This window comes from Amphibalanus amphitrite, unplaced genomic scaffold (assembly GCF_019059575.1).
Source record: "Amphibalanus amphitrite isolate SeventyFive unplaced genomic scaffold, NRLGWU_Aamphi_draft 000182F_arrow, whole genome shotgun sequence".
Taxonomy (NCBI): domain Eukaryota; kingdom Metazoa; phylum Arthropoda; class Thecostraca; order Balanomorpha; family Balanidae; genus Amphibalanus; species Amphibalanus amphitrite.
This window is the reverse complement of record NW_024881677.1, coordinates 592,522-616,840: the sequence shown is the minus strand read 5'-3', so window position 1 is coordinate 616,840 and position 24,319 is coordinate 592,522. Positions and strand designations below refer to the sequence as shown.

General features: G+C 47.0%; 2 protein-coding genes across 12 annotated transcripts; both read left to right on the top strand.

Moving 5' to 3' along the window:
• The first annotated feature begins 1,956 nt into the window (after positions 1-1,956).
• On the top strand, positions 1,957-14,594 carry LOC122384160 (endonuclease G, mitochondrial-like). 3 transcript variants are annotated; one of them, XM_043371235.1, is made up of 7 exons: positions 1,957-2,032; positions 3,230-3,467; positions 10,625-10,818; positions 12,278-12,401; positions 12,940-13,052; positions 13,382-13,562; positions 13,896-14,594. In XM_043371235.1, exons 2-7 carry the CDS (start codon positions 3,240-3,242, stop codon positions 13,998-14,000), a joined length of 945 nt encoding a protein of 314 aa, XP_043227170.1. In that variant the 5' UTR covers positions 1,957-2,032; positions 3,230-3,239; the 3' UTR covers positions 14,001-14,594. The 3 variants fall into 3 exon arrangements, with proteins under 3 accessions (XP_043227170.1, XP_043227171.1, XP_043227169.1); XM_043371236.1 differs by having other exon boundaries at positions 1,963-2,206; positions 3,229-3,467; XM_043371234.1 differs by having other exon boundaries at positions 1,964-2,211.
• Positions 14,595-14,979: 385 nt separating this feature from the next.
• LOC122384156 (pre-mRNA-processing factor 39-like) lies at positions 14,980-24,191 on the top strand. 9 transcript variants are annotated; one of them, XM_043371222.1, is made up of 14 exons: positions 14,982-15,025; positions 15,679-16,037; positions 16,110-16,700; positions 17,141-17,266; positions 17,520-17,668; positions 18,065-18,190; positions 18,909-19,104; positions 19,329-19,439; positions 19,789-19,953; positions 21,212-21,347; positions 21,739-21,944; positions 22,078-22,319; positions 22,539-22,688; positions 23,444-24,191. In XM_043371222.1, the coding sequence occupies exons 2-14, from the start codon at positions 15,696-15,698 to the stop codon at positions 23,778-23,780; spliced, it is 2,877 nt and encodes a 958-aa protein (XP_043227157.1). In that variant the 5' UTR covers positions 14,982-15,025; positions 15,679-15,695; the 3' UTR covers positions 23,781-24,191. The 9 variants fall into 9 exon arrangements, with proteins under 9 accessions (XP_043227151.1, XP_043227157.1, XP_043227153.1 ...); XM_043371223.1 differs by having other exon boundaries at positions 15,016-15,041; XM_043371221.1 differs by having other exon boundaries at positions 15,016-15,126.
• Positions 24,192-24,319: the final 128 nt, after the last annotated feature.

Below are 24,319 nucleotides of genomic sequence, written 5' to 3'. Positions count from 1 at the left end.
GGGCTTTCATATGATACCCATATTGGGGGGATGCGTGCGATACACTTGCCAGAAATGCGTGGGTAAAACTTTCCAAGGGCGTTTTTACCCCATAGATTTCAATGCCCATAGGGGTTTCTTCAGCCAGATTGGTCATCTGGGCCTGTAGTATCACCATGCCGATTTTGAAGAAAATCGTAGGGGCCGCCCCATTGACTGAAAATTTTCATCTTGGGTAAACTTTACCCTTGATGGGGTAATGGGTAAATTTTACCCCACCATTTTGTTTGGGTTTTTATGGGCTTTCATATGATACCCATATTGGGGGATGCGTGCGATAGTCTTGCCAGAAATGCGTGGGTAAAACTCTCCAAGGGCGTTTTTACCCCATAGATTTCAATGCCCATAGGGGTTTCTTCAGCCAGATTGGTCATCTGGGCCTGTAGTATCACCATGCCGATTTTGAAGAAAATCGTAGGGGCCGCCCCATTGACCGAAAATTTTCATCTTGGGTAAACTTTACCCTGTATGGGGTAATTGGTAAATTTTACCCCACCATTTTGTTTGGATTTTCATGGGCTTTCATATGATACCCATATTGGGGGGATGCGTGCGATAGTCTTCCCAGAAATGCGTGGGTAAAACTTTCCAAGGGCGTTTTTACCCCATAGATCTCAATGCCCATAGGGGTTTCTTCAGCCAGATTAGTCATCTGGCCCTGTTGTATCACCATGCCGATTTTGAAGAAAATCGTAGGGGCCGCCCCATTGACCGAAAATTTTCATCTTGGGTAAACTTTACCCTGGATGGGGTAATGGGTAAATTTTACCCCACAATTTTGTTTGGGTTTTCATGGGCTTTCATATGATACCCATATTGGGGGGATGCGTGCGATAGTCTTGCCAGAAATGCGTGGGTAAAACTTTCCAAGGGCGTTTTTACCCCATAGATTTCAATGCCCATAGGGGTTTCTTCAGCCAGATTGGTCATCTGGGCCTGTAGTATCACCATGCCGATTTTGAAGAAAATCGTAGGGGCCGCCCCATTGACCGAAAATTTTCATCTTGGGTAAACTTTACCCTGGATGGGGTAATGGGTAAATTTTACCCCACCATTTTGTTTGGGTTTTCATGGGCTTTCATATGATACCCATATTGGGAGGATGCGTGCGATAGTCTTGCCAGAAATGTGTGGGTAAAACTTTCCAAGGGCGTTTTTACCCCATAGATTTCAATGCCCATAGGGGTTTCTTCAGCCAGATTAGTCATCTGGGCCTGTAGTATCACCATGCCGATTTTGAAGAAAATCGTAGGGGCCGCCCCATTGACCGAAAATTTTCATCTTGGGTAAACTTTACCCTGGATGGGGTAATGGGTAAATTTTACCCCACCATTTTGTTTGGGTTTTCATGGGCTTTCATATGATACCCATATTGGGGGGATGCGTGCGATAGTCTTGCCAGAAATGCGTGGGTAAAACTCTCCAAGGGCGTTTTTACCCCATAGATTTCAATGCCCATAGGGGTTTCTTCAGCCAGATTAGTCATCTGGGCCTGTAGTATCACCATGCCGATTTTAAAGAAAATCGTAGGGGCCGCCCCATTGACCGAAAATTTTCATCCTGGTTAAATCATGCTTTTGGTTAAATTGATCGGGTATTTAACCATATCATTAGGTCCGGGGTGAAGAGATCTTTCAAATGGTGGTCTTATTTTTCAGTTTTCTCCAGCCGTTTAGGCGTAAAACGGTTTTTAGATTTTTCCCTAGATTTCTAGATTTTTCCCTAGATTTGGCAGCCCCAATCTGGGCTGGGCTGAATGTGGGCTGAATGTGGGCTAACTTCCGTTACATCTTTTTATACTTAATTTTAATGTCTTAAAAATCTTTATTGATCAAGCTAGCATCTGAAAGGCCAAAAAACAGGTTTTCTGTCATAGCCAAAGATTTGCAGTTATTTAAGGGCAGCTTTTTGTAGCAGCTGCGTGAGAAACGTCTACACTTTTCCCCCCTCCTTTTTTACTTTATCAAGCTTCAACATTAGGGGCTTGAGAGAGGAAAGTGTCCAAAGTGTCTTATTTTGCTTGAATTGCCAAAGATCAAGATTGTTTGGGATATATGGGTTTGCACTGTATTATTTAATATAGCAAAATAAGCCCTATTGATCAGTTATTTGCTTCCAAGTTTCTGTAAACGATTAACGAAATCCGAATTATACTGCATATACATACCTACGGTAAATCAAAATACGAACTAGCAGTTTCAGGATAACACATTTTTTGTCATTATTTCCTAGCTGAATTTTATAAGTTTATCAACAAGTCTTTTGATGCAAGTGCATTGTACGCTTTCTATGTTACGATGTCTGGCTCTAAACTATACCTTTTATAATAATTTTGTTATTTTGTGTAGTGATTTCATTTTATTGCATCTACTAGTCATTGTAATATCAAAAGCTTATTTTGACTGCAAAAAGTAGTTCGCCACTCGGACCTAATATATACTAGTACCAAAATTTATTATTGTCTTAGCCATCAATCTGCTTTCTTCTGTCGTATTTGTATTTGAATTTTGTAGATACCATTTTTATTCTGGCATGTTCATGTTGGTTTCTATCATCAATTGCCAATGAAAATTAAGCTATCTGTGTCAATGTTGAAGGTAAAATTGTCGCGCTTGATAAGATAACCTATTTGCAGCTTGCATTGTATTTGATAAGTTTGGTTATGTTCACTTTTACTATAGCGAAATCAAACATTTAGGCACATGATTTGAGTGGTCATTAATCCTTTCATAGTTCTGTCTAGCAGGTCATTCATGCCAATGATTATGCAGCTACTGGAGGACTGCTTCACCTAGATGCTCAGTTTTCAGGCCATTGTGAGAGCCCACCTGCTCCTGACTGACAGCTGTGAATGCTAGTTAAGAGAATGGAGAACCAAGAATGGGTCCTGGAATCTGGATCCCCATAAAGTCTTAGCCAACTACTTATCAACTGTCCCACTGGGCACTGGTCACAACTCACTTGTACCACACTAAATTGAAGCCTGAAGGCTTATTTATATCAATTGCTGATAATTATCACAATAATCTTGACTGGTAAAATTTCTGATCAAATTTGCTGCTTAGGCCAGGGTATAAACAGTACTGAGAACATTCCTTTTTAATCAGGATAAATGGATCATGCACCACAGGAAACAGAATAAGCTGATTCAACACACTAGCTGACACCTTGTTTCCCACCCTGTGTGCAGAGGCCGGAGGATGTCGCTGGGTCGGCTGTCGGTGGGCGTGTCGGCCGGCCTGGGCGGCTGGCTGGCCGGCTGGCTGTGCAGCTCCAAGTCCGAGGCGCCCCCGCGACTACGGCCGCTGCCCGGCCACCCCATGTTCGGCACCGTGTCGGCCGCGATGCCCGTGCCCGCCGACGCGCCTATGAGAGACGTCGGCACCATCGACCCGGCGCCGGCCAAAAACGCCAGCCGGGTGTCGCAGGTGAGGGTCGAGACGGGACAGATGGGACTGCACCGCGTCGATCGCCGGGGTAATTCGAGCGCTTTAGAAAAATTGTAACCGCAGCCATGGCCTACGGTGATGAACGGCAGTTATAGTCATATAACCACACTCCGAGGGGCGATTGTTGACCAGGGATCAAAGCTTAAACGCAGACAAGTCACGAGTCTCAACCGTGGCGGTCTGCATCCTATAGTCGAATGGAGTTCTGGTTAGACTGGAATGGTTGCAAAATGATCTGACCATTTTAGTTGGCGCGCCCTAAAGCCCAAAATTATAACTAGCTATTAGAGACCGATGTGTGATTTGTCCAGCCTCCCTATGTCAAACGATCCTGTGTAAAACCCAGTAATATATATCCAGTCTCAGCAAATGGTGATCGGGCTCTTAGAAACGATTGTCGGTCGTATTGTTGACAGCGTCTTCTTCCATTTGCGGGGGTGGGGCAAATGTGTATATGCGCGTAGAGTACGTTCGTACCAGGTGGTCCCCAATCTCAATGGTCGGGGCAGATGCTTAGACGTATGATAAAATTTGCAAGCAGCATGTCATCTCAAAAGGCTTTGTAGGTAGGTGCTATTTTTTCGTGCAGAAAGAACCTTGTAAGAGGTGTTGTGACTGGCAAAGTCTGTTATTCGTGTGTTTGTCTTGCGTAGTCTCTTCAGTTTGCACGTTGTAGCATGCATGTCTATTAAAGGGACCCTCCCACCTTCAAAAAAGTTAATGAATTGGCATAAAAGTGATGTAGCGTGAATCACAAAGAGCGAAAATGAACATCTACCAAATTTTACCGGAAAATATTCACCCGTTTTCGAGATATAAGACTTTTATTTTTGTTTACTTTTTGGGAAATCCGCTGTTTCTATGACGTCACATAAAGGTTTTCTTTACGTCGGCATTTGGAAGCAATAATTTGGTATCAAAGTGCGACAAATATTGCGCGAATGATGCGTTTATCTTATCAAGGTCAATATATGATGGCCAATAAAGGATTCCAGGACAATTCTTATGGCATTTCTTCGTATCGCAATTCTTCGTCTGCAAATCTTCGTGAGGGCATTTATTCGTACCTATCGCATTACTTTGTCTCGCACCAGGGTATATGAAAATCGGCTCGCATTTCTTCTTCAACGCAAATATATGCAAGAGTAAGCATTGAGGGACAAATAAATACACCGACGAAGATTTGTAGACGAAGAAATGCGGACGAAAAATTGTGCTACGAAGAAATGTCATGCGAGGATTCGTTCGGGTACCATGACATTTATGTGATTTCAAAGTCAAGGTTCACAGCTGATCTGCTAAATCAAGCCAAGAATCCAAACTATCAAAAAACTATAAATATTTGTTTGTCTGTCACGCTCCCTTTGCCTCTTTCCTTTCTACTTTGGTAAGCATCTACTTTGGTAAGCATCAGAGGTCTCAAGCAATATAAGGTTGACATATGTTGGATCAAAAATCTACTGCCACAACTCACATCTCCTGCCTTAGTTTATCATTGTTGTTTTAACTTGCTTTCAAGAGAAACAGAAGCCAGTATCTGATATCACTTCAGATGATTGTTTCAAGATCTGAGTTCAAATGGAAATAAAAGCAAGATCAAGATGAAACAGGGATTATTGCTGTTAAAGTAGTTTGGCCATGATACAACAAGCACATAAATCATTAGCCAAATCAAATACTGGTTGGTTTGTCAAGATGTTTGTTGTCTGTCGTCTGTCGAGCTGCTATGAACACTGAACGCTCTCACTAGAGAGTAGTTTAAGTTGAATGGTAGTGAGCTGTAATTAGACAAAGCAGCTATTCAGTGCTCACATCAAGCCAGGCTAGGAAATGGCATCAACTGTGGTGGGAGGAAGCAGGTTCGGCAGCCCTATGTTGTAAACTTCTGTTATGTCTTGTGTTTGATCAACTGATGTTTTCTGCTCTGTTTTGTGCAGTGATAGTAGCAGGTAACTGCATGCTTGTCAAATTATGTGAATAAACGAATTCATAACATTGCATTTTTCTCTCCATGCAAGAAACAAGTAAGATGTTGTAGAAAATGTAATAGAGGGCTGCATTGCTGATTTTGCACTTTATCAGAGCTTTATTTAGAATTGCTTTCCTGAAAGCTACACACAGGCCACAGTGCTGAAATTCACAATGTCATAGCTTTTGGCAGAAAAAAGAAAAGACTTACCTAGGTGAAATTGGCTGAAAGTATGGCAGAGCAGGTCTCGATGCGCATGCCCATCCGTGTGCTTGCCGAAGCCGAACTGACTGCAACACATTTAACTCTGACCCACCATGGTGGCTGGCATATCCTGAACTTTCACCACTCTAAACAAGACAGCTTTCAGCCCTCAGCATTGTATTAAAACACTGTACAAAACACTCAAAATTTGTTTCAGTGCCATCCACGGACAACATCAGTCGCCATTCACCAGGCCAGTAAAAACAGAATAGATAATAACTTCAAACCCATGTAGTCAGAGTTACTAGGTCTGCACCTCAAAACAAAATCCAGGTGACATTCACCACGCCAGTAAAAAACAGGTACTTAGGTAACGTAACAGCTTCAAATCTGGTAACATGTTGGTCGGACTTTACACTACCATATTTACATGGAATAATATGATACCAAACAATAGTGCAACCATTCTGGACAACAAAAGTGTATGATAAAATTAATTTAGAATACTCTGGCAGCATGATTTACGAGCACAGGCAGGTGTTACCTACCAGCCTTCTCAATGCTCGTAAAACCAACATTGTAGTTTTGATTTTACCTTACATGATAACACACTTGGCTGCAATGGCACATTCAATTTAATACTGTGAAAAGACCAGTTATAACCACTTCACAAGCACAATTGCACCTCATGCCGACATCCTTTTCCAAAGACAGTCAGCAGCGTCTTTCGTCTAAACTGGAAGATAAATCCCCTTTCAACTGTTAACATCAAAAATATTTCTTCATGGTGTGACTGTGATCTCCATATGGAAACCTTGCAGGAAAAGAATTAATGTCAATTGTCAGCTCTTCAAATTTCTTTGGACTTTAACTTGCAGTACCATATCCAGTTTGCTTTGATATTTTGTTTTTTATTCCATGTTGAAGTTGAACACCAAGCTCCAGATATATCAGGCAGCTTGATCATCTTCGGCCTTGGTATAATATCAGTCCAAGTTCCAGTGGTGGGTATCTTCTAATATTCAAATTAAAATGAAAAGCAATAGGCTTTCTCAGCGCCGACGACGGATTTCACGTTGATAAAAAAGGGAGCTCAAGGTCAGCAAAACTCGGGTTCAAGGAATGGCGGGCGTTGAAATGACTGCTGACGTCATCAAAAAACCGTTAATGGTTAAGAGATAGGGACTAAGCTGGTCCCACCCTGCAAGTAAAGGGAAGAAATTTCTTGAACACCATAAAGCTGCGGGGGTTGCGACCAGGATAAATGGTGGTTTCTGAGCCTGGCCGCAAACTTGGCTATCTCAACTCAAAACTAATGTTAAGGTGGGATGGTCCCTTTAACCCGCGCCCTGATGGGGGGGGGGCATTTTGGCCCCCCCCCTGTGGTTTTTCTTAAATAGCGAGAAAACGGCGTTGCGCAGCGCCGCCAAATTTTGGGTACCTTACCGGGCATCAATTTGACACCTTCACACAAAATTTTAAGTCACAGGTCACCTCAGGTCAGGAGTTATTGAGGTCAAACTGAGGTCATGTTCGAGCAAAAATGAGCAAAAAACATGACATCTTGAAACGCTCACCAATTCTACACTTAACAAGCAATTTTAAAGTTCTTTATGTGGTTGTGTAGAGAAAAGACGGCGCTACAAAACTGCTATCTCGGATTTTCGAAATTTTGGGATTTTGACCCCCAAAAATAAAAAAATGATTTTTTTAGAAAAATTCAAAAAATTTCCAATTTTTTTTCGAATTTCGAAAAAACCGGAATATATGTGATAGTCCCTACGCTCTTTGATATACATACCAAATTTTAGATCGATACCTCTTTTTTTGGCCAAGTTATAGCAAAAAAACTGTTAAAAATTGATGACGTCAAATTTTTGAACTCAATTTTTAGCAATTCTAGACCTCGTAGCGCAAAACGGAGACCACCATTGAACTCCCCGTGACGAGCTGCATCGAATCGATACCCATTTTATGCAAAAATATCAACTTTGAAATTTGACCTAATTTGACCTGACCTTGACCTGACCTTGACCTGACCTTGACCTGACCTGGACCAAAACGTGACCTAAGCTGGCCCTAAAGTCTGTCTGACCCACATCATTGCATTTGTCATGTAAAATGGACCATAAAACATGTATCACACGACACTTTCATATTGTGACCCCCCCCCCCCCCCCAGTGACCTGACCTCTGTGACCTGACCTGGTATCAGTGACCTCAAATAGCAAAATATGTGTTTGAAGAACATTTCTCCACCGATGATTTTCAATGAAATGCATTTTACTCGATTTTACAACGCATTTCTTGAAAGGCCTGTAAACGGTGAAAATTCGACCTTTGACCTGACCTGTGACGTCATCGGTTTGACCGAGGTCAATGAAATTGGGTCACAAGGTAGTTCCCCGTTGGGGCTATCCAACACCGTTTACCGCTTGTCGCTATGTTGCGTGGTTCTCGAGATCTGAGGGGGGGGCCAAAATGCCCCCCCCCCATCAGACCGCGTTGCTCGGCAGACCCCATCTGGGCGCGGGTTAACTTATTTTGGAATCTCTCATCGATCGATAATGATTCTAGAACGTGCACTGGTTATAATCTGCTCTCAAATCTATGGTACACTACCAGTTTACAGCTATATATTCAGCATGTAGATTTGTGTTTTGTTATTGAGCTCGAGCAGGGTATATAATAATGAAATGGGTATCAATTATAATGAAGTATTTATATGGGTCAATGTAGACTAGGGATCAATGGTCTCAGTCACAAGTCACTATGTTTCTAGGAGTAACAGCAGCAATGTTTCATTTGTGTATTTTGTAAGTATTCTGGCAGCACACAATACAAATAAAGCTCAGCCTCAGCTACTGGTATCTTGAAAGCAGTTTCCATTGCACAGTAATGCATTATGAATTTACCAGTGCTTCATACTACTCTACAGCCATCGTCATCTTGTGACCTAACTACAGATACTAAATACACTGGCATGTCATTCTCCTGTGACAGGCTGTCTTTACTTTCCATACACAAATTGCCAACATTAAAAATGCAAACAAATACTACTATACACACATTTTGATGACCTGTGGTTAGAATATGGTCAGTAATGGAAGCACGCCTACTTGTGTCATGCTGTACCTCAGAGGGTGACTGACATTGCTCTCAAGTATGTGGTGGAGCTTTGCTGGCCAGAGCATTGTCACCCAGTAGGTTTTGTGACGAGGAGAAGAACGGGCGCAGAGACGGCTTTGGTATGGATGTGATGCTCACGGTGTCCACCTCCGGCCCAGAGTCTGATGCATACTCAAGCTCATTGAAAAGGTCATCCAACTCCCCAACTTCATTGGCCAGCTTTGGATCCATATCCTGGTCCTGATCCAATCCTTGCAAATCTTCTGACACCTTGAATCTCTTCCAGATGGTCATAAACTTCTCCTTCAGGTTTCTTTGTCTCATGTTGGCTCCAACATGCTTGATGGATGGAGGCTTCCCTCGAGAGTCCAGCACAGGTTCAGAGTCTGAGCATTCATCGTTTGTGCTGTACTCTTCCTCTTCTTCTGAGTCATAGCGGTATGGTGTATCCATGCTCTTTGGCATTGGCATGTCCTCCTGCTCCACTGGTTGACTGACCAGTGACTCCATAGTCAATACAGCTGCAAGATTTTGCTTTTCTTTTGGGTCAGAGTACAGCCTGAGCTCTTTGTCCACAGATCTTTGCAGAATTTGAGACATGTTGATTACACCCACAGCCAGAGTTTTGAAACCCAGGATGGTTCTGTTCTTGTATCGTTTCCGTCTCTGCATCATGATCTGCAGCTTGTTGCCTTCACCCTTCAGATAGTGAGGGTACTGCATGGAAAATGTCAGATCAAGCTCAGTGTCCAAGAGCCCTGTCGACTGGAGCGGGATTTCATTTGAGCGCAGAGTCCGTTTGGCACTCTGCATTTTCACAGCAATCAGGAGAGATCCAAGATCTGAACTGAACGGTCTTACAACGTTTAGATGCCCAAGTTTCAGAGTGCACTGCCTGGGTATGCATATTGGAGAAGTCCGCTCGACCTCCCATGTTGCAAAAAGCTTCATGGGCGTCGGCTTGACGCTCGCATTGGAGGGGCTCTTCGATGTCTTCTCCGCCATCTTGACAGTGTTGACAGAGCTTGTCGGAAGACCTGAAGACGGCACGACACTCACTATTCCTAATAAGCTCACATTCCCGTATAAAATGCTCGTCGCGCCCCGCCCGCCGGTCGCACTCGATCACAGACTGATCATCTATATAGGGCCTTGGATCAATTTCTGTTGTGCGTAAATGGGCTTTGTTATGGTTGGACTGGTACGAAACGGGTGCATTCCCGTGGACAAATGACGTCATTTGTTGTAAAATATATACGCTAGAGGACGTTTTCCTTTGTTTTATCCATTTAGATAATTGGAAAAATAAAATGTATTTCATTTTTCTAACTTCGATCGATATTTTGCCAGCTATGTGAACCATTTTTGTATTTTTTATGATAGTACGTAATATTCCACTGTGCCTGCTGAGCTGCGCAGTTATTGCCGTGCCAGAATTTGGTAGCTCCCGTAACGTAGTCGATAACGTATGATAACGTAGTAGTTTTTTCTGCCCTACAGTGTAAACTGCTAAAACGTCCTATCATGTAGCTTTTGTACCGACGACTCCCTTTTATAATATTAAAATGGCAAAAATGACATCATGCAGTCGCTGCGAGGATTGAACTAGCCAACTCGGCCAGGTGTCATTCGTTACGTGACATTGTTTACAAGCTACAACGTCTCTAGGGATGCCTACGTGCAGTGTGTCAAACGGGCAGGTGCAGTCCACACTGCACGTGTCTGCTTGACCAATAGCTGTGATTTATCAACATAAACTGCTCATTGATGTATCCGTGCGTTTTTTTTTTTTTTTGCACACTTGTATAATGTATAACGTCCCTGTTCGTTACAGATCATGCGTTTCGGCTTTCCCGGTCTGGACAACGTACGCTCGCAGAGTGACTACGTGTTATCCTACGACCGCCGTGCGCGCGTGCCGCATTGGGTGTTTGAACACCTGACAGCGGAGAGCGTGCAGAGGAACGACGAGGTGGACCGGGCCGGCTGCGCGTTCAACGCGGACGAATCCATCCATCCTTACTTCAGGTTAGTGAGAGTCCGGACCCGCGGTATTCGACACTTGGCAGCGATAATTCCGTGCCAGGTCTTTGTGTTCCTGGACCTGATGTTGCTGGGTTCGCTTGTTGATATAAAGACGATGGGTACTTAGGTGTTGGAAATTATAAGAACTTTCAGTTAACCCGCGCCCGGCTGGGGGTCCTGGATTTCCACGCCCTGCTGGGGGGGGGGGGGTGGTGTCTGAACACCCCCCCCCCCCCTAACTCGGCTCCTGGGCCACGTAGCGATACGCGGAAGGCGGCGTTCGAAAGAGCATCAAAAATAATGACGAAATCACTTAAGTCAATTTTTTGGTCAGGTCAAAGGTCAGGTCACCAGAGGTCATTGAAGGCAAAATTTCGCCGATTTCCAGGTCGAATGTCGACAATTTCCAAGATGCCAACGCATAACTCGGGAACCAATAGAGCTACAGCGCCGCGGAAAAGCGCATTCGATAGCCCTATTAACGCCCTTTCTGAGTTATTCTCTCAGATTTGACCTAACGTCAACGGTTTTGCCTGCAGGGGGCAAAAACTGCAAAAATAGCCGATTTTTTCGGAAACAGTTTTTCTGCAATAACTTTTGACCCAAGCCTTGCACGAGCTTACTTTTACCGGCATCGTGTTCCTCTCGTCAAGACACATCGAATGAACTATAACTTGACCTTGAAAGGTCAACTTGAAAATTTGACCTCAGGTCAAGGTCATGACCTGACCTGAAAGGGTCATGTTGCATATCAGTCGATCCGTATCGTCGAGCTGAACACATCTAATGCGTTTTCATCGCTCTAGCATGCCTCAATCAAAAGTTATTTGCAAAAAACTGTTAGATACCATTCGTGACCTAAGATGACCTCAGGGCATAAACAGGGGTCACGGACACCATTTTCATGTTCAGTGTGTCTTAACCACTTGTAATTCAGTGTTTGGGAGTGTTTATAATGTCTTTCGTCCAAAAGAGGCGCATTTCAATTTTCTCCCATTGACTTATAATGGGGAGGTCGCAAAATTGACCTGACCTTAGGTCATCGATATCAAAATTCTGAGATATACATTTTGTACGTGCTATTGCTCTTAGCAATCGCTGAAAGTTTCAAAGCGATCGGTCACTCGGTGTAGCTATGACAGACATTGAAACTTTTTATGAGGTGAGGTCACTTCAAGTGACCTGGTGACCTGACCTTGAATGACCTTGGTCTGAAATTTTCACAACATGTGTAGAATTAATGTATGATAAGGTGTACCAAAAACGGCGGCGCAACCACAAGGGGGGTGTTCAAACACCCCCCCCCCCCCCCCAGCAGGGCGCGGGTTAATGTGAATTCAATGACGTGACATTCAGCACACATTCAGCTACACAGATAGTAACGACACGTCTCGGTTGATGTGAGTGTACCACGTGTACATACAATTAATAACTCGTTCCACCGTTTCGTTGCTCTCTTCAGGGCGGAGAACAGTGACTACAAGGGCAGCGGGTACGACCGGGGTCACATGGCGGCGGCGGCCAACCACCGGAGGTGCCAGGAGCACCAGCAGGAGACGTTCCTGTTGTCCAACATGGCGCCGCAGGTCAGTGTGCCAGGAGCACCAGCAGGAGACGTTCCTGCTGTCCAACATGGCGCCGCAGGTAGGTGTGCCAGGAGCACCAGCAGGAGACGTTCCTGCTGTCCAACATGGCGCCGCAGGTAGGTGTGCCAGCAGCACCAGCAGGAGACGTTCCTGCTGTCCAACATGGCGCCGCAGGTCAGTGTGCCAGCAGAAGACGTTCCTCCTCCATCATGGCGCCACAGGTCAGCATCTCTGACGAACGAAGCGCCGCAAACTGGAATAGTGTTACTGACGAATTAACTTGGAGTGGAAGACGTGTAAGGGTTGTAGCTTTGTTATCATTTGTTATCAGTTTGATGGACTACGTCAGAGTCCGCTACGATTCATTGAATGCGATTATTGGTGCTTATTTTCCTCATTTGCATGTACTTTTTTGTAAGAAATCTGGCTTTGCTATTTTATATTTTATCTATTTCGATACCGTGACCCGTCAACTTGTTTGGCGCTGTTACGCCCTAAGATATTACTTTAAATATCGATGCGTCTTATATTCACATAGGTGGGTAATGGCTTCAACCGCGACAAATGGAACGACCTGGAGATGCACGTGCGAAAACTGTGCAAGGTGTTCCCGAACGTATACGTGTGCACGGGACCACTGTATCTGCCCAGGTGCGTACCAGGGGGGGGGGAGCTCGATACTTCTCGCTGTGTTTAACCTAATTTGTCCTCGATTGAAATTTTACATAGCTTCGTACTGCTCTGCACTTTGTTAAGTTTCTTTTATTTTGAAATTTTGCATGTGGCTTGCACTGTAATTGGGTGTATATTAAAGGCATGCATTCCCTCATGCACTTAAACGTATTTCGCTTTCTGTTACACATTGGGTACTGGGTAGTTCCACATTGCCACTGTAGTTTTGATATGCTCCAATCGTACACATTGCTTATCGGTGCTTCGTTCGTGTTCGTTTACGTTACACCCCTGTCATCGACCCTCAGGCGCGAGGCGGACGGTCGTCAGCGCGTGAGCTACGAGGTGATCGGCCGTAACCAGGTGGCCGTGCCGACCCACTTCTACAAGGTGGTGGTGGCCGAGTCGCCGGCCGGGCACCTGGAGATGGAGGCCTACGTGATGCCCAACCAGGCCATCCCCAACGAGACGCCCATCGCCAACTTCCTGGTGAGAGAAATGCGGCGGGATGTCGTAGGAAAGACTGTGAAGGGGCTTAGAGGATGTTCTCTATGACTGTCTATGTCCTGAATGACTCTCTTTGTGTTGTGCTGTGTTGTGTTATTAAAAAGGTATGGGTGAGGTTGAAGTGAGGTGTGGTATATGTTTCCGAAACCAGACCGTTGTGCTTTGACTGCTCTCACAAATGGAAAGAATACTTTCTTGTGAACATGCAACTCTCCGTGGAAACAGGGTATCTAATTTCTCCCTTGAGATTACTCACGTGATCGACTACGCTGCATTCAGTAGTTTGAACTGATCCCGATCTTCTCTATATCGCAGGTACCCCCGGATGTCATCGAGCGAGCGGCAGGCCTTCTGTTCTTCGACAGAATGGACCGAAGCCGGCTGAAACGTGTCAACGGACGGAAAACTACCTGGCTTTGATCTCAACGGAACTAGTATAATGAAGGAAACCGATGCTTTTCAAACATGTGACAACCGTTTTGCCGTGAAACGTGAACGTTTCGAAAGGGCAAAGTTCATGAACTGCCAAAACTAGTCTTGCCACAGGCTGTTGGCTGTTGGCTGTTTGACAATGGCATAGTTGTTTGGGATGTTGGGGCGGCTGGTCAACCATGTTGTTACGTGGCATTTGACTGGAGGAGGAGCGTGCCAGTTTTTGGGCGTTGTTTGTTGTTGTGGGATGGGATGGTTCCTGCAATCGCCAGGGAGCGTTTAGGCATCCGACGAGGAATTGGAATTGAGAGTGCCTATTTGCCGCATTGTGGAGCAATAACTGCAATGGTTTGTTTTTTGTTGTGGATTCCTTCCTCCGAAATGAAGCGGAATGGTATAGTTGGAACGTTTTATGAACATCGAACCTGTCCAGGCGGAGAACCTGTCGGAATGGATCCATACTGAGTATGACCCAAGGCGCTATGTAGTATGTACGCTACGCTTTGACTTGCGTGGTCAACCGTTGATGTTTAGTGACATATGACATGATGACGTAATTGACAATAAAAAAAAATGCTCATTGTTGCTTTATAGTGCACAGGCTACAGGATAGATTTAGATTCACTCGTTACATCCATGATGTTCATTGGCTACCCCGCTGGCCGTAGGAATGTCATCGGGTTCACTGAGACGTGCCTTGGATAGGGTTGTTATCGATCCTCAGCTTTCCGTCTTCTTGTCTTCATATGCTATTGCAACTTTGCAAAGTTGCAATAGCATATGAATCATTCTTACACGATCGCCAGTGACGATGGATAAACGAGGAAACGTTTTCTGGTTGCATGCCATGGATCATCGATCACACAGGCTTTGATTATATTTTGCAAGAAACCCGTGTCGCAGGCCGGAGTAGGGTTTTTGTGTGAAATGTACGACGTGTGTAGTAGTAAATTTGGTAGCACTGACTAAAGTGCGGCATACATGAGCCGTATTTGACGATTCCGGCGGACGGCGTGAGTTGTTGCGATTGTCGATATATTGATTTTTATGCATTTCAATTTATGGTTTTCTGAGCGATTGTTTCAATATAATATTTAACTTTCAGGTGCATAAGGTGAGACAATCACTGTCACCATTTGTTGTCAGAGTTGGATGTGCTGGAACATTGAGATCCGGGGCGAATGATTCCCCATTCAAGGGCAGTAGGGTCCAAATTTGAATATTATTTTCCTTTTTTAAAATGCTTAAAAAAGCAAACACTTACTTGGTGACTACAATGAGCTACAACTAACTACAATGATAACGTTAGGCTGCGTCAACCTCTCCGACCACAGCTTGCGCTTGACAAATGGTTTAAGAGTTCACAGCAGCACGTTATTTTGATTTTCTGTGTGGCCTAATTTGCAAGGTGTTGGTGTTGGTTCGGGTAATCGGTAACTTGGAATGGGATTTTCAGGCTAAACTTTTGTTAGTTGAACCATGTTTGATTATCCTGCCAGTATTGTGATTTTTTCTATGAATCCCCTCTTTTCTGTCTCTACATTTATTATCAGGTGTCATTTATTTTCATCATAAGCAATCTTCTCAGTCCTCAGACCAGTATTGGTAACTAAATTGTTACTGCTTAATGTATTTACTTTAGTCCAATTTGTTGTATCTGTTTCAGAATCAGACAATCCTGAGATGAGCTCAGAGGCACCAGAGCAGCCAACTGCTGAGGATGTCTCCTTTGCTGACATTCTGGACCAACCGGAGGGGTCCAACCCGTCACCTGCGGAGAAGGTGAAGGAGGCTGCTGTGACAGAGGCTCCCTCCACAAATGGAGATGCCGCACCAGAGACAGATGGCACTGTAGAACCTGCAGAGCCGATGGAGGTGTCTGAAGGGGTGACAGGTGCAGCTGGTGATGCAGGGGCCACCTCAGATGAAGTGGCAGCTGCAGAAGAGACCAAGGTGGCTGAAGAAGTGCCTGTGGATGCAGAAGCAGCACCAATGGACGATGAAGCACCGGTCACTGATAATGCACCTGCTGCTGCTGAAGCTCCTGCTGCTGCTGAAGCTCCTGCTGCTGCTGAAGCTCCTGCTGCTGCTGAAGCTCCTGCTGCTGCTGAAGCTCCTGCTGCTGATGAAACAGTTGGTGCTGAGGAAGCACCTACAGCCAAGACTGAAGAAAACTCTGCCCCAGAGAAATTGAAAATGCCTTCAGGGGAGACGGCACCAGCTGAGTCTCCCGGTGAGGCTGCCAGCTCCAAATCCAAAGAAAGCCCAGAACCTGAGCACTCTGCCAAAGAAAGTTCTGCATCAGATTCTGCAACTAAAGAGGATGCTCAGATAGAATCTGTCTCTGAAAAAGCTAAAACTGAATTGAAACCCACTACAAAATCACCAGGACAAGTCGCTAAGCCAGCATCCAAGCAAACAGCAGATACGAAGCCTAAAACAGCCTCGAAAATCACCACTGCAGCTTCAAAGACTGATGCTAAGCCCACCAAGACTGCTGCAGCATCTGATAACAAGTCGTCAGCGCGGAAGCTCCCGCCGGGCGCGGAGCCTATTCGGGAGTTCAGCAATAAGGCCAAGACGCCGGAGCCGGAGCTGACTGAGCTGGAGAAGCTGTGGAAGCCAGTGAAGCAGAACCCAGCGGACTTCACAGCCTGGACGCTGCTCATTCAGTACGCGGAGAACCAGGTACGTGCCCGGAGACGGGAGGGGACGTCTTCTCGGCGAAAAGGTGTGTCCTCCATTCTGTTCAACATGCTGCTTTCCTCCTTTGTTTCATTTTCAGATGCTGGATTTATTACTTTTCGGGTGATAGACAGTGATGTGTCTGTGTGTTTAACCCACTCCTTTCTCAAACAGATTCAGTATGGACGACAAAGAAGCGTAGTAGTCGCAGCTTCCGTAAGCCAAAAACCACCAGGAATCAGGTGATGTTGTTTTGTCGAACACCTCTGAATTTCTGAGATAAATTCATTCTGGTATTCATCACATTTTCTCGAATGAGCCGTCATCCACGTTTCTCCGTCACCCTCGCCCCACTGGACGCTGCGCCACGCGCGCGGCGCCGCTGCTTTGACCGGCATGGGCGGCCAGTGTGTGGCACTGACTGCTGAGGTGCGTGTTCGCAGTGCTTCATGGAGGACATTCGCAGCGTGCTGAAGGCGTTCCTGGCGCGGTACCCCTACTGCTACGGCTACTGGAAGAAGTACAGCGACCTGGAGAAGAAACGAGGCACGATCGAACTCTGTAATGAGGTGAGGGGGAAGACTGTCCCTGGGCTAAGATTCTTAAGAGAATGTTGAGAGAATGACAGTAAGTACCTCGCACTCAATTGATTTAGTGGTAGGTTTCTTTCTAGAGCCCCTTCTTGCTGGATGTTGGGCTTTTTTACCGCACATAAGCTGCCTTATGCCCGGAGCGGACTCGTCGCGCTACCAGGCTACAGATCGCTGCGCTCAGGCTCTGAGATATGTGTGGGAACTGACCCCGGTCCCTGACGCCCCTCAGGTGTTTGAGGCCGGCCTGGCGGCGGTGCCTCTCAGCGTCGACCTGTGGCTCCACTACCTGCACCACCTGCGGTCAGTGTATGAAGACAAACCGGAGGTGGTGCGCGCCGGCTTCGAGCGGGCCGTGGCCGCCTGCGGCACAGAGTTCAGGTGAGGACACACAGAGTTACGGTGAGTACACACGAAGTTAAGGTGAGAACACCCAGAGTTCAGCTGAGTCACCGCACATTTGCATATCACGGAATTCAGGCGAAATCGTCAAATATGTACCAGCCTGTACGTTCTCTTCAGATCGTTCTGAGACTATCACGGAAATTTGAGGAGACTGAGTTGCCATTCCCTGACATGGTATTTTTGACAAGTTGGTCTGTTTGCTTGAGCTAGTTGATCTGACCTGGCGCCCCTTCCTCTTCTAAGTCGAATAGTCTGCAGTAGCTACCTATTCGTGATCTGACCTCAATGACCTGATGCTCTCCCCAGGCTAGACTGCCTCTGGGAATAGTACATCATCCGACCTGACCTGACCTAACCTGACCTCTCCCCCAGGTCGGACCGTCTCTGGGAGCAGTACGCCAGCTGGGAGGCAGCCAACAAGGAGCCGGTGAAGGCGCTGGCCGTCTACAAACGCGCCATCGCCGTGCCGACTCTCTCCTACAGGACGCACTTTGAAAAGTAGGTGACGAACGATGGAAGGCTTATCACTGGTGCTCTCAGATGTTACGCCAATCATTTTGATGTGGGTGACTTCATAAAGGTATAGGTATGAGTTTGATTTTGTATTGACTCATGCGTGCAACTGCTCTAGCATGTCGATTTTTTAAATAGTTTGCTTTCTGTCATCAAATCTTGATGTAGGTATTCAAGGTTTGATCGGCAGCACATTCCCCAATAAGTGGTTGTACAGGGTGTCCAGAAAAAAAAAGATACTACGGAAATTAAGTCGCATTCATTAACGCACGTGCCGATTTTGTTCCAAATTCATGTGCTTATAGTGCAAGATTTGGCAAAACTCATGAGCACTGTAATGCGTCGTTGGAAAGTTGTCTGCCTGCCCTCCAAGATGGTCAACATGACCATCAGTCACCTGCAGACTGTGCTAGTGCTGGAGCTGATCCGCCGTAAGGCCGCTCACATTGAGTATCTGCTTTGAGGAGCTGCCGCAACTAACCAAAGAGTTTACATGCCATGTGGCAGCTGCTGTCTGTTTTGCCATATTTCGGCGAATACAAGCATGTGCCATTTTAAAATGTAAGGTGTTTATTTTCGGAATTACAGCAAAAAATAATAGTATCCGTTTTTTCTGGACACCCTGTATGTACTTAAAATTATCGCGTTGGGTCCTATGCGTGCCTTCTCGGTGTTTCCTTGACCACTTCCCTCCCCCGGTCAGCCTGGAGCAGTTTGTCGGCGAGACGCCGCCGCAGGAGCTGCTCACCGTCGAGGAGTTTCTGGAGGCGCGCCGCGCCGTACTGGCCGAGCTGCGGGCCTCGGAGCCGGCGGCGGCGCCCCCTGCAGCCTCCACGGACCTGCTGCCGCCCGGCTGTGACGAGCCGCCGCCCGGCGTGCCCGCCCAGCCGGCGGGACTGGTGAGTGGCGGCCGAGGGTGGTCTGGTGGGGACAGACTAGGGAATTGCGGGAGCACCCACTGAGTAATCAGGGTACCGGGCATGTGCTGCACTTTGTGAAGTATACGTATTCTATGCATATGGTATTGTTCCCTGTTTCGACGGTTTCATTAGCTGATTTGTGTTATCGATATTGTTTGTTTCGGTGTTAGTCCTGACTGTCTCATTTTTGTCCCTCGCCTCAGAGCTCAGACGAGGAGTGTGTGAAGCTTCGCGCCAAAATTCTGGCGCCACTGCGTCAGCTGCACAAGGACACGGAGAAGCAGGTCTCGCTCAGATGGAACTTCGAGGAGGGGGTACGTAACACATTTCATATCCTGCTGTTGAGGCTGTACTTATCTTTACTGCTTTATTTTCCTATTGTTCAGAGCATTTGATTGATGATTCCATATTTTTAGCAGGAGACATAATATCGGACAGATCAGTGTCGCTTGTGCTAGGAGTTTCTCTGGTCACTGATGATAAATGTTCGTTGGGGCAGCTATTGATTCGACTGTTCGTTCACAGCCAGAGGGCTTGAAATCCTAGATTATTTGTTTTTATTTACGACGTCCATGCTGGCTTCGTATTGCTGTATCTTTTAGTAACATTGTCGTCTTTCGTACTGGGAATTACCTGACTTAATGTCTCCCGTCTTCCTCACAGATCAAGCGTCCGTACTTCCACGTGAAGCCTCTGGAGAAGGTGCAGCTGAAGAACTGGAAGGCCTACCTGGAGTTTGAGATCGAGCAGGGCGACAAGCACCGCATCCATGTGCTGTTCGAGAGGTGCATGATCTCCTGCGCTCTCTATGAGGAGTACTGGCTCAAGGTAACTGGACTTTCGGCATTGGTGTACCGGGTGTCCCAAAAGTAAGGTCATGATTTAAAACTTAAATATCTCGAGAAGTAAGAGTCCGAATCACTTCCAATTTTAACACGTGCAAGGTACATCCATAAAATTATTTTCTTGCATGCTTAAACCATTTTTGATCATAACTACACCGAGCAGTAGGCTTAAAACTGAGAAGGTCGAAATTCAACTCTTAGAGAGGGTCCGTCATTAAAACAAAGGGTAAATACCGCCCAGTTTTCGGCCCTAAGCAGACCCTATCAGCTCGCCCTATCTCTGAACTCATGCATAGTTTCGCCTCAACCGGTAAAACGTCAGAAAAAAAGGTATAATGTACGCACAGGACATGTATACTTAGCCACCTGTGCTTCGAGGTCCTGAGGACGACAGCGGGAATCGGGTGAAAATAAATCAAGAGAGGGGGCCGAGAGTCCTCCCAGTGGTTCTTCCGCTCGTCGCAACGCAGCTATGCCGACACCATCAACCAGCAGTGGTTTCAGCAGGATGGAGACTATGCTTGCACCGTCCTGAAGATCATGCATTGTCTCCGAGAGTGGATGTGAGATCGCATAATTTTCAGTCAGGGCAACGCCATTGAAGGCCTCCGCGGTCACCTGACGTTACACCTTCATATTTTTATTCTCTGGGTACACAACGGAAAGGTTGTCTTTTAGGACAACCCAACGAGCCGGGAAGAACTAAAGGATGATCCCTCCGAGCAAACATAAGCGGCATCTCACCAGAGAATCGCTCCAGAATAGTGGAGGAAGTAAAACGCAGTCTATTCGTGCACGCGGCCCGAAATGGTAGCCATGCAGAAAAGCAGCAAATGTGGGGCTACGAGCCAATGTATTGACTCATATGTATGTCAGAATGAAATTTTATAAAATGCTCTTTCATATGATGTCCTATTTATTCCTATCCATCGCGTATTTTTGGCGGTGTGGCCAAAACAAATGATGACCTTACTTTTGGGACACCCGGTATGTTGCGTAACATATTGCCATGTGTGATGCACATACTTCAATAGTATTTTGCCTTTTTCGATGCTTTCACCTTAGCGACTACCCGCGACGTGCCTTGGTGACCTCTAAGAAATAATGATTTGTGGAGTTTCATCAATCCAAAGTACGGAACGCACTGAATAATTTACTAGCGTCCTAGTTACCAGGCACTTAAATCCTCTGGGGACTCTCCCCTTCTGACCTGCCTGACGGATCTGTCTCCCTTTCGTCAGTATGTGCGCTACCTGGAGTCTCTGGAGCCGTGCGACTGGGACGCGGTCCGCTCAGTGTACCGGCGCGCCTGCTGGACCCACCTGCCCGACAAGCCGGCCATTCACCTCATGTGGGCCACCTTCGAGGAGAAACAGGGTCAGTTCGGGCCACGGGGTGGGGACGATGGGACTGAGGAGTTGGGGGAATGGATGGTTGTGGGATGGTGAGGGAATGGAGTTACTATATGTGCCCTGATTTGGGATTGAAGCGAAACTGCTATGTGGCGAGAATGCCAGCCGCGGATACAACATGACTTGATAGGCTATAACGGAAGTGGACATAACAGTTTTCGAACACTTATAGTTTACTTTTCGAGATATAAGGTGTAAGGTGTTGCTGACTACTGCTTAACTGCCTTAGGCTGATAGTGTGGTGTTTTCACCCTCAGCATTCCGCTGTCTAATTTGTTGAAGACGTACAGGACTTTGGGCATATATCGATCCCTGATCCCCGTCAGTTGACCCCTTCTTACTTTCACCTTTATCAGGTGACCTGGACGCCGCCGCCGAGGTGATGCGGAGAATCAGCGCCCAGGTCTCGATGCTGGAGGTAACTCTGCGCAGCATCAACCTGGCCCGGCGCGCCGGAAAGCTCGACGCCGCCGAACGGATGTACGCCGAGGCGCTGAAGAGCACCGAACACCGCGAGACGGCCGTCGTCATCGCCGTCAAGTTCGCCCGCTTCCTGAATAAGGTGAATAAGTGACTCCCTACCATCGTTCCTTCAGAGATGAGTTGGACAAGAGAGTGGACTATTTAGTTACTGAAATGTGTATATTATTGTATCCATTGTTATTAAGTCGCTAACTAGACCCACTTTTCTCCAGATTCGCGGCAATCGCGAGAAGGCGCTGGAGGTTCTGAAGGAGGCCATCCGGCTCGACCAGACCAACATGCGTCTTTACATGCAGCTGGTGGACGTGGCCTTCCAGAGCCGACCGGTGGATGTCGCCCTGGTCAAGGAGACGTTCCAGACGGCCCTGGAGGCGCCGTTCGAGCAGAAGGACAAGCTGACGCTAACACACCGGCGAATGGAGTTTCTGGAGGAGTTCGACACGGACGCAGAGAGGTGAGCGATGAGTGTTCCATTTCGTCATGACAGTTTTATAAAGGAATGTTGTGGTTTGTTTGTGTGCTTTACATATAATGATATTATCTTTGTAATTGACTCGTCCGATCCACGAACATTCAGGGTCAGGTCACTGGCCGCGAAGTACCGTTTCCTCCTTGACTTAAGTCGCCGCCGATTCCTCTGACCCATCCCCTCCCGTGGCGATATGGCCCGCAGCATTCAGAAGGCGCACGAAGAATACTACGGCCTGCTGAAGGTCGTCAAAGCCGAGGCCAAGAAGAAGAAGCAGGAGGAAGAGGCCGCCGCCGCCGCCTCCAAGGCGAAAACCCCCTCCGGCAAGCGGAGCGCCTCAACCTCTTCAAACGGGTGCGTGTCTAATGGTCACTAACGGAATCGAATGGTGGTTCGTAATCAGATAGATCATATTTTCGTCCGAAAGAATGGTATACACTTAGCTATTCACTTAAGGCCGCCGTCCACTGCGACGGAATTCCGTCCGGAGTCCGTCCGGAATGTCGCCGCATCCGGTCCGGATGCGGTCCGGATGCGGTCCGGATGCGGAGAGCTAATAAATGTTTCCTATCACTTTTTACCAAATAAAATATTGCAAGTAACCAGCAGCGAATACTCTTGCCATTCTAAGGAAATAATATTTACTTACTTCATGATGATCGAGTTCCAATTCTTCGTACAATTCACAATGTTTGCCTCCGATACGGCCCCAAACCACGTCTGTTCCGGACGTTCCGGATGCGTTTTCCGCAGGAAAGTTCAACGCGTCGGACATCACTCTTCCGTCTCCGTAGCAACCGCATCCGAAACGCATGCGGAGAGCTGACGGAAAATCAACAGCTGATTGCCGTTCGGATGCGGTCCGGACGGAGCGCACACGATTTCCGTACGGACCGGATGCGCCCATAGGGTTCTGTGTTAAATTCCGTACGGACCGCACGCGTTCCGCACAGTGGACGGCGGCCTTTACAGTTACCCTTGTTAGTTGCTTTTAGCTCGTGACGATAAATGTCGAAATCACTGGACTTACACCACTCCAGATTCAGTTTACTGATGTCTGACCTCTGATATGAGGACCTCTGACCTGACCTCTGACATCCCGTCGACAGGACGGACAAGAAGGCGCGCACGGACTCGACCTCGGGCGCCGGCAGCGGCACCCACATCCCCACCATCACCGAGACTCCGGCGCGGGCCACCAAGGCCGCCCCGACACCCTACCGCGGCGCCGCACCCGGCGCGCCGGGGCCCCAGTTCTCCCAGCCGCCCCCGGTTCCGCCGCAGGCTGCCTACCAGGGCTACAACCAGATGCCCCCGCAGCAGCAGCAGCCGTACCAGTACCCGCCGGGCGGATACCAGCAGCAGGGGGCGCCCGGCTGGACCGGCTACCCGCCCCAGTACAACTACAACCAGTACGGACAGGGCTACCAGTACCCCTACCAGTAGCGGTGACATGAAGAAAGTCTGGTGTGATTCTCGGCCGATAGGTGTCTCTGCGGACGGTGAGGTTCAGTTTATCATCTTGAGACCGATTTGAGGCGAGCTGACAAGACCGAGGGACCTTGAAGTGTTTTGTACGGGAGTGATGTGATGCACAGACCATTGTGTGAAGTGATGGGGTCTTGTGACAGCTGGGATTTCATTTGGCTGCGTCGGAGCTGCTCTAGGTCCTCCTTGTGCTATGAACGTGCGGATCGACTCGTGGTGGCTCCATGGTCATTCTGGGCCACCCGTACTGTCTCCCATGGTGTGTGTCACTGGCCCGGGTATTCGCCATACGTCAGGGTTATTCATTTGATCACCACACTTCTCGTGTTGTGCGCACGGGCGGTCATCAATAAACTGATACTGAGTATCGCTCTACGCGTATTTACTGACAGTACGACCTGTTGGTAGGTTGGAAGAACGTTTGTATTGATAGCTGCACAGGATTTCACACTATGTGATGAAAATCTTGCGATGGGGTAAGCTCAAGGCATTGTCAC

Bases quoted from the DNA above. Each gene is read 5' to 3' on its own strand.
- LOC122384160 (XM_043371235.1), top strand. From the start codon at position 3,240: ATGTCGCTGGGTCGGCTGTCGGTGGGCGTGTCGGCCGGCCTGGGCGGC. The intron at 3,468-10,624 runs GTGAGGGTCGAG...TGTTCGTTACAG, and splicing joins ACGCCAGCCGGGTGTCGCAG to ATCATGCGTTTCGGCTTTCC. The intron at 12,402-12,939 runs GTCAGTGTGCCA...ATATTCACATAG, and splicing joins TGTCCAACATGGCGCCGCAG to GTGGGTAATGGCTTCAACCG.
- LOC122384156 (XM_043371216.1), top strand. From the start codon at position 15,696: ATGAGCTCAGAGGCACCAGAGCAGCCAACTGCTGAGGATGTCTCCTTT. The intron at 19,954-21,211 runs GTAACTGGACTT...CCCTTTCGTCAG, and splicing joins ATGAGGAGTACTGGCTCAAG to TATGTGCGCTACCTGGAGTC. The intron at 22,689-23,443 runs GTGCGTGTCTAA...TCCCGTCGACAG, and splicing joins GCCTCAACCTCTTCAAACGG to GACGGACAAGAAGGCGCGCA.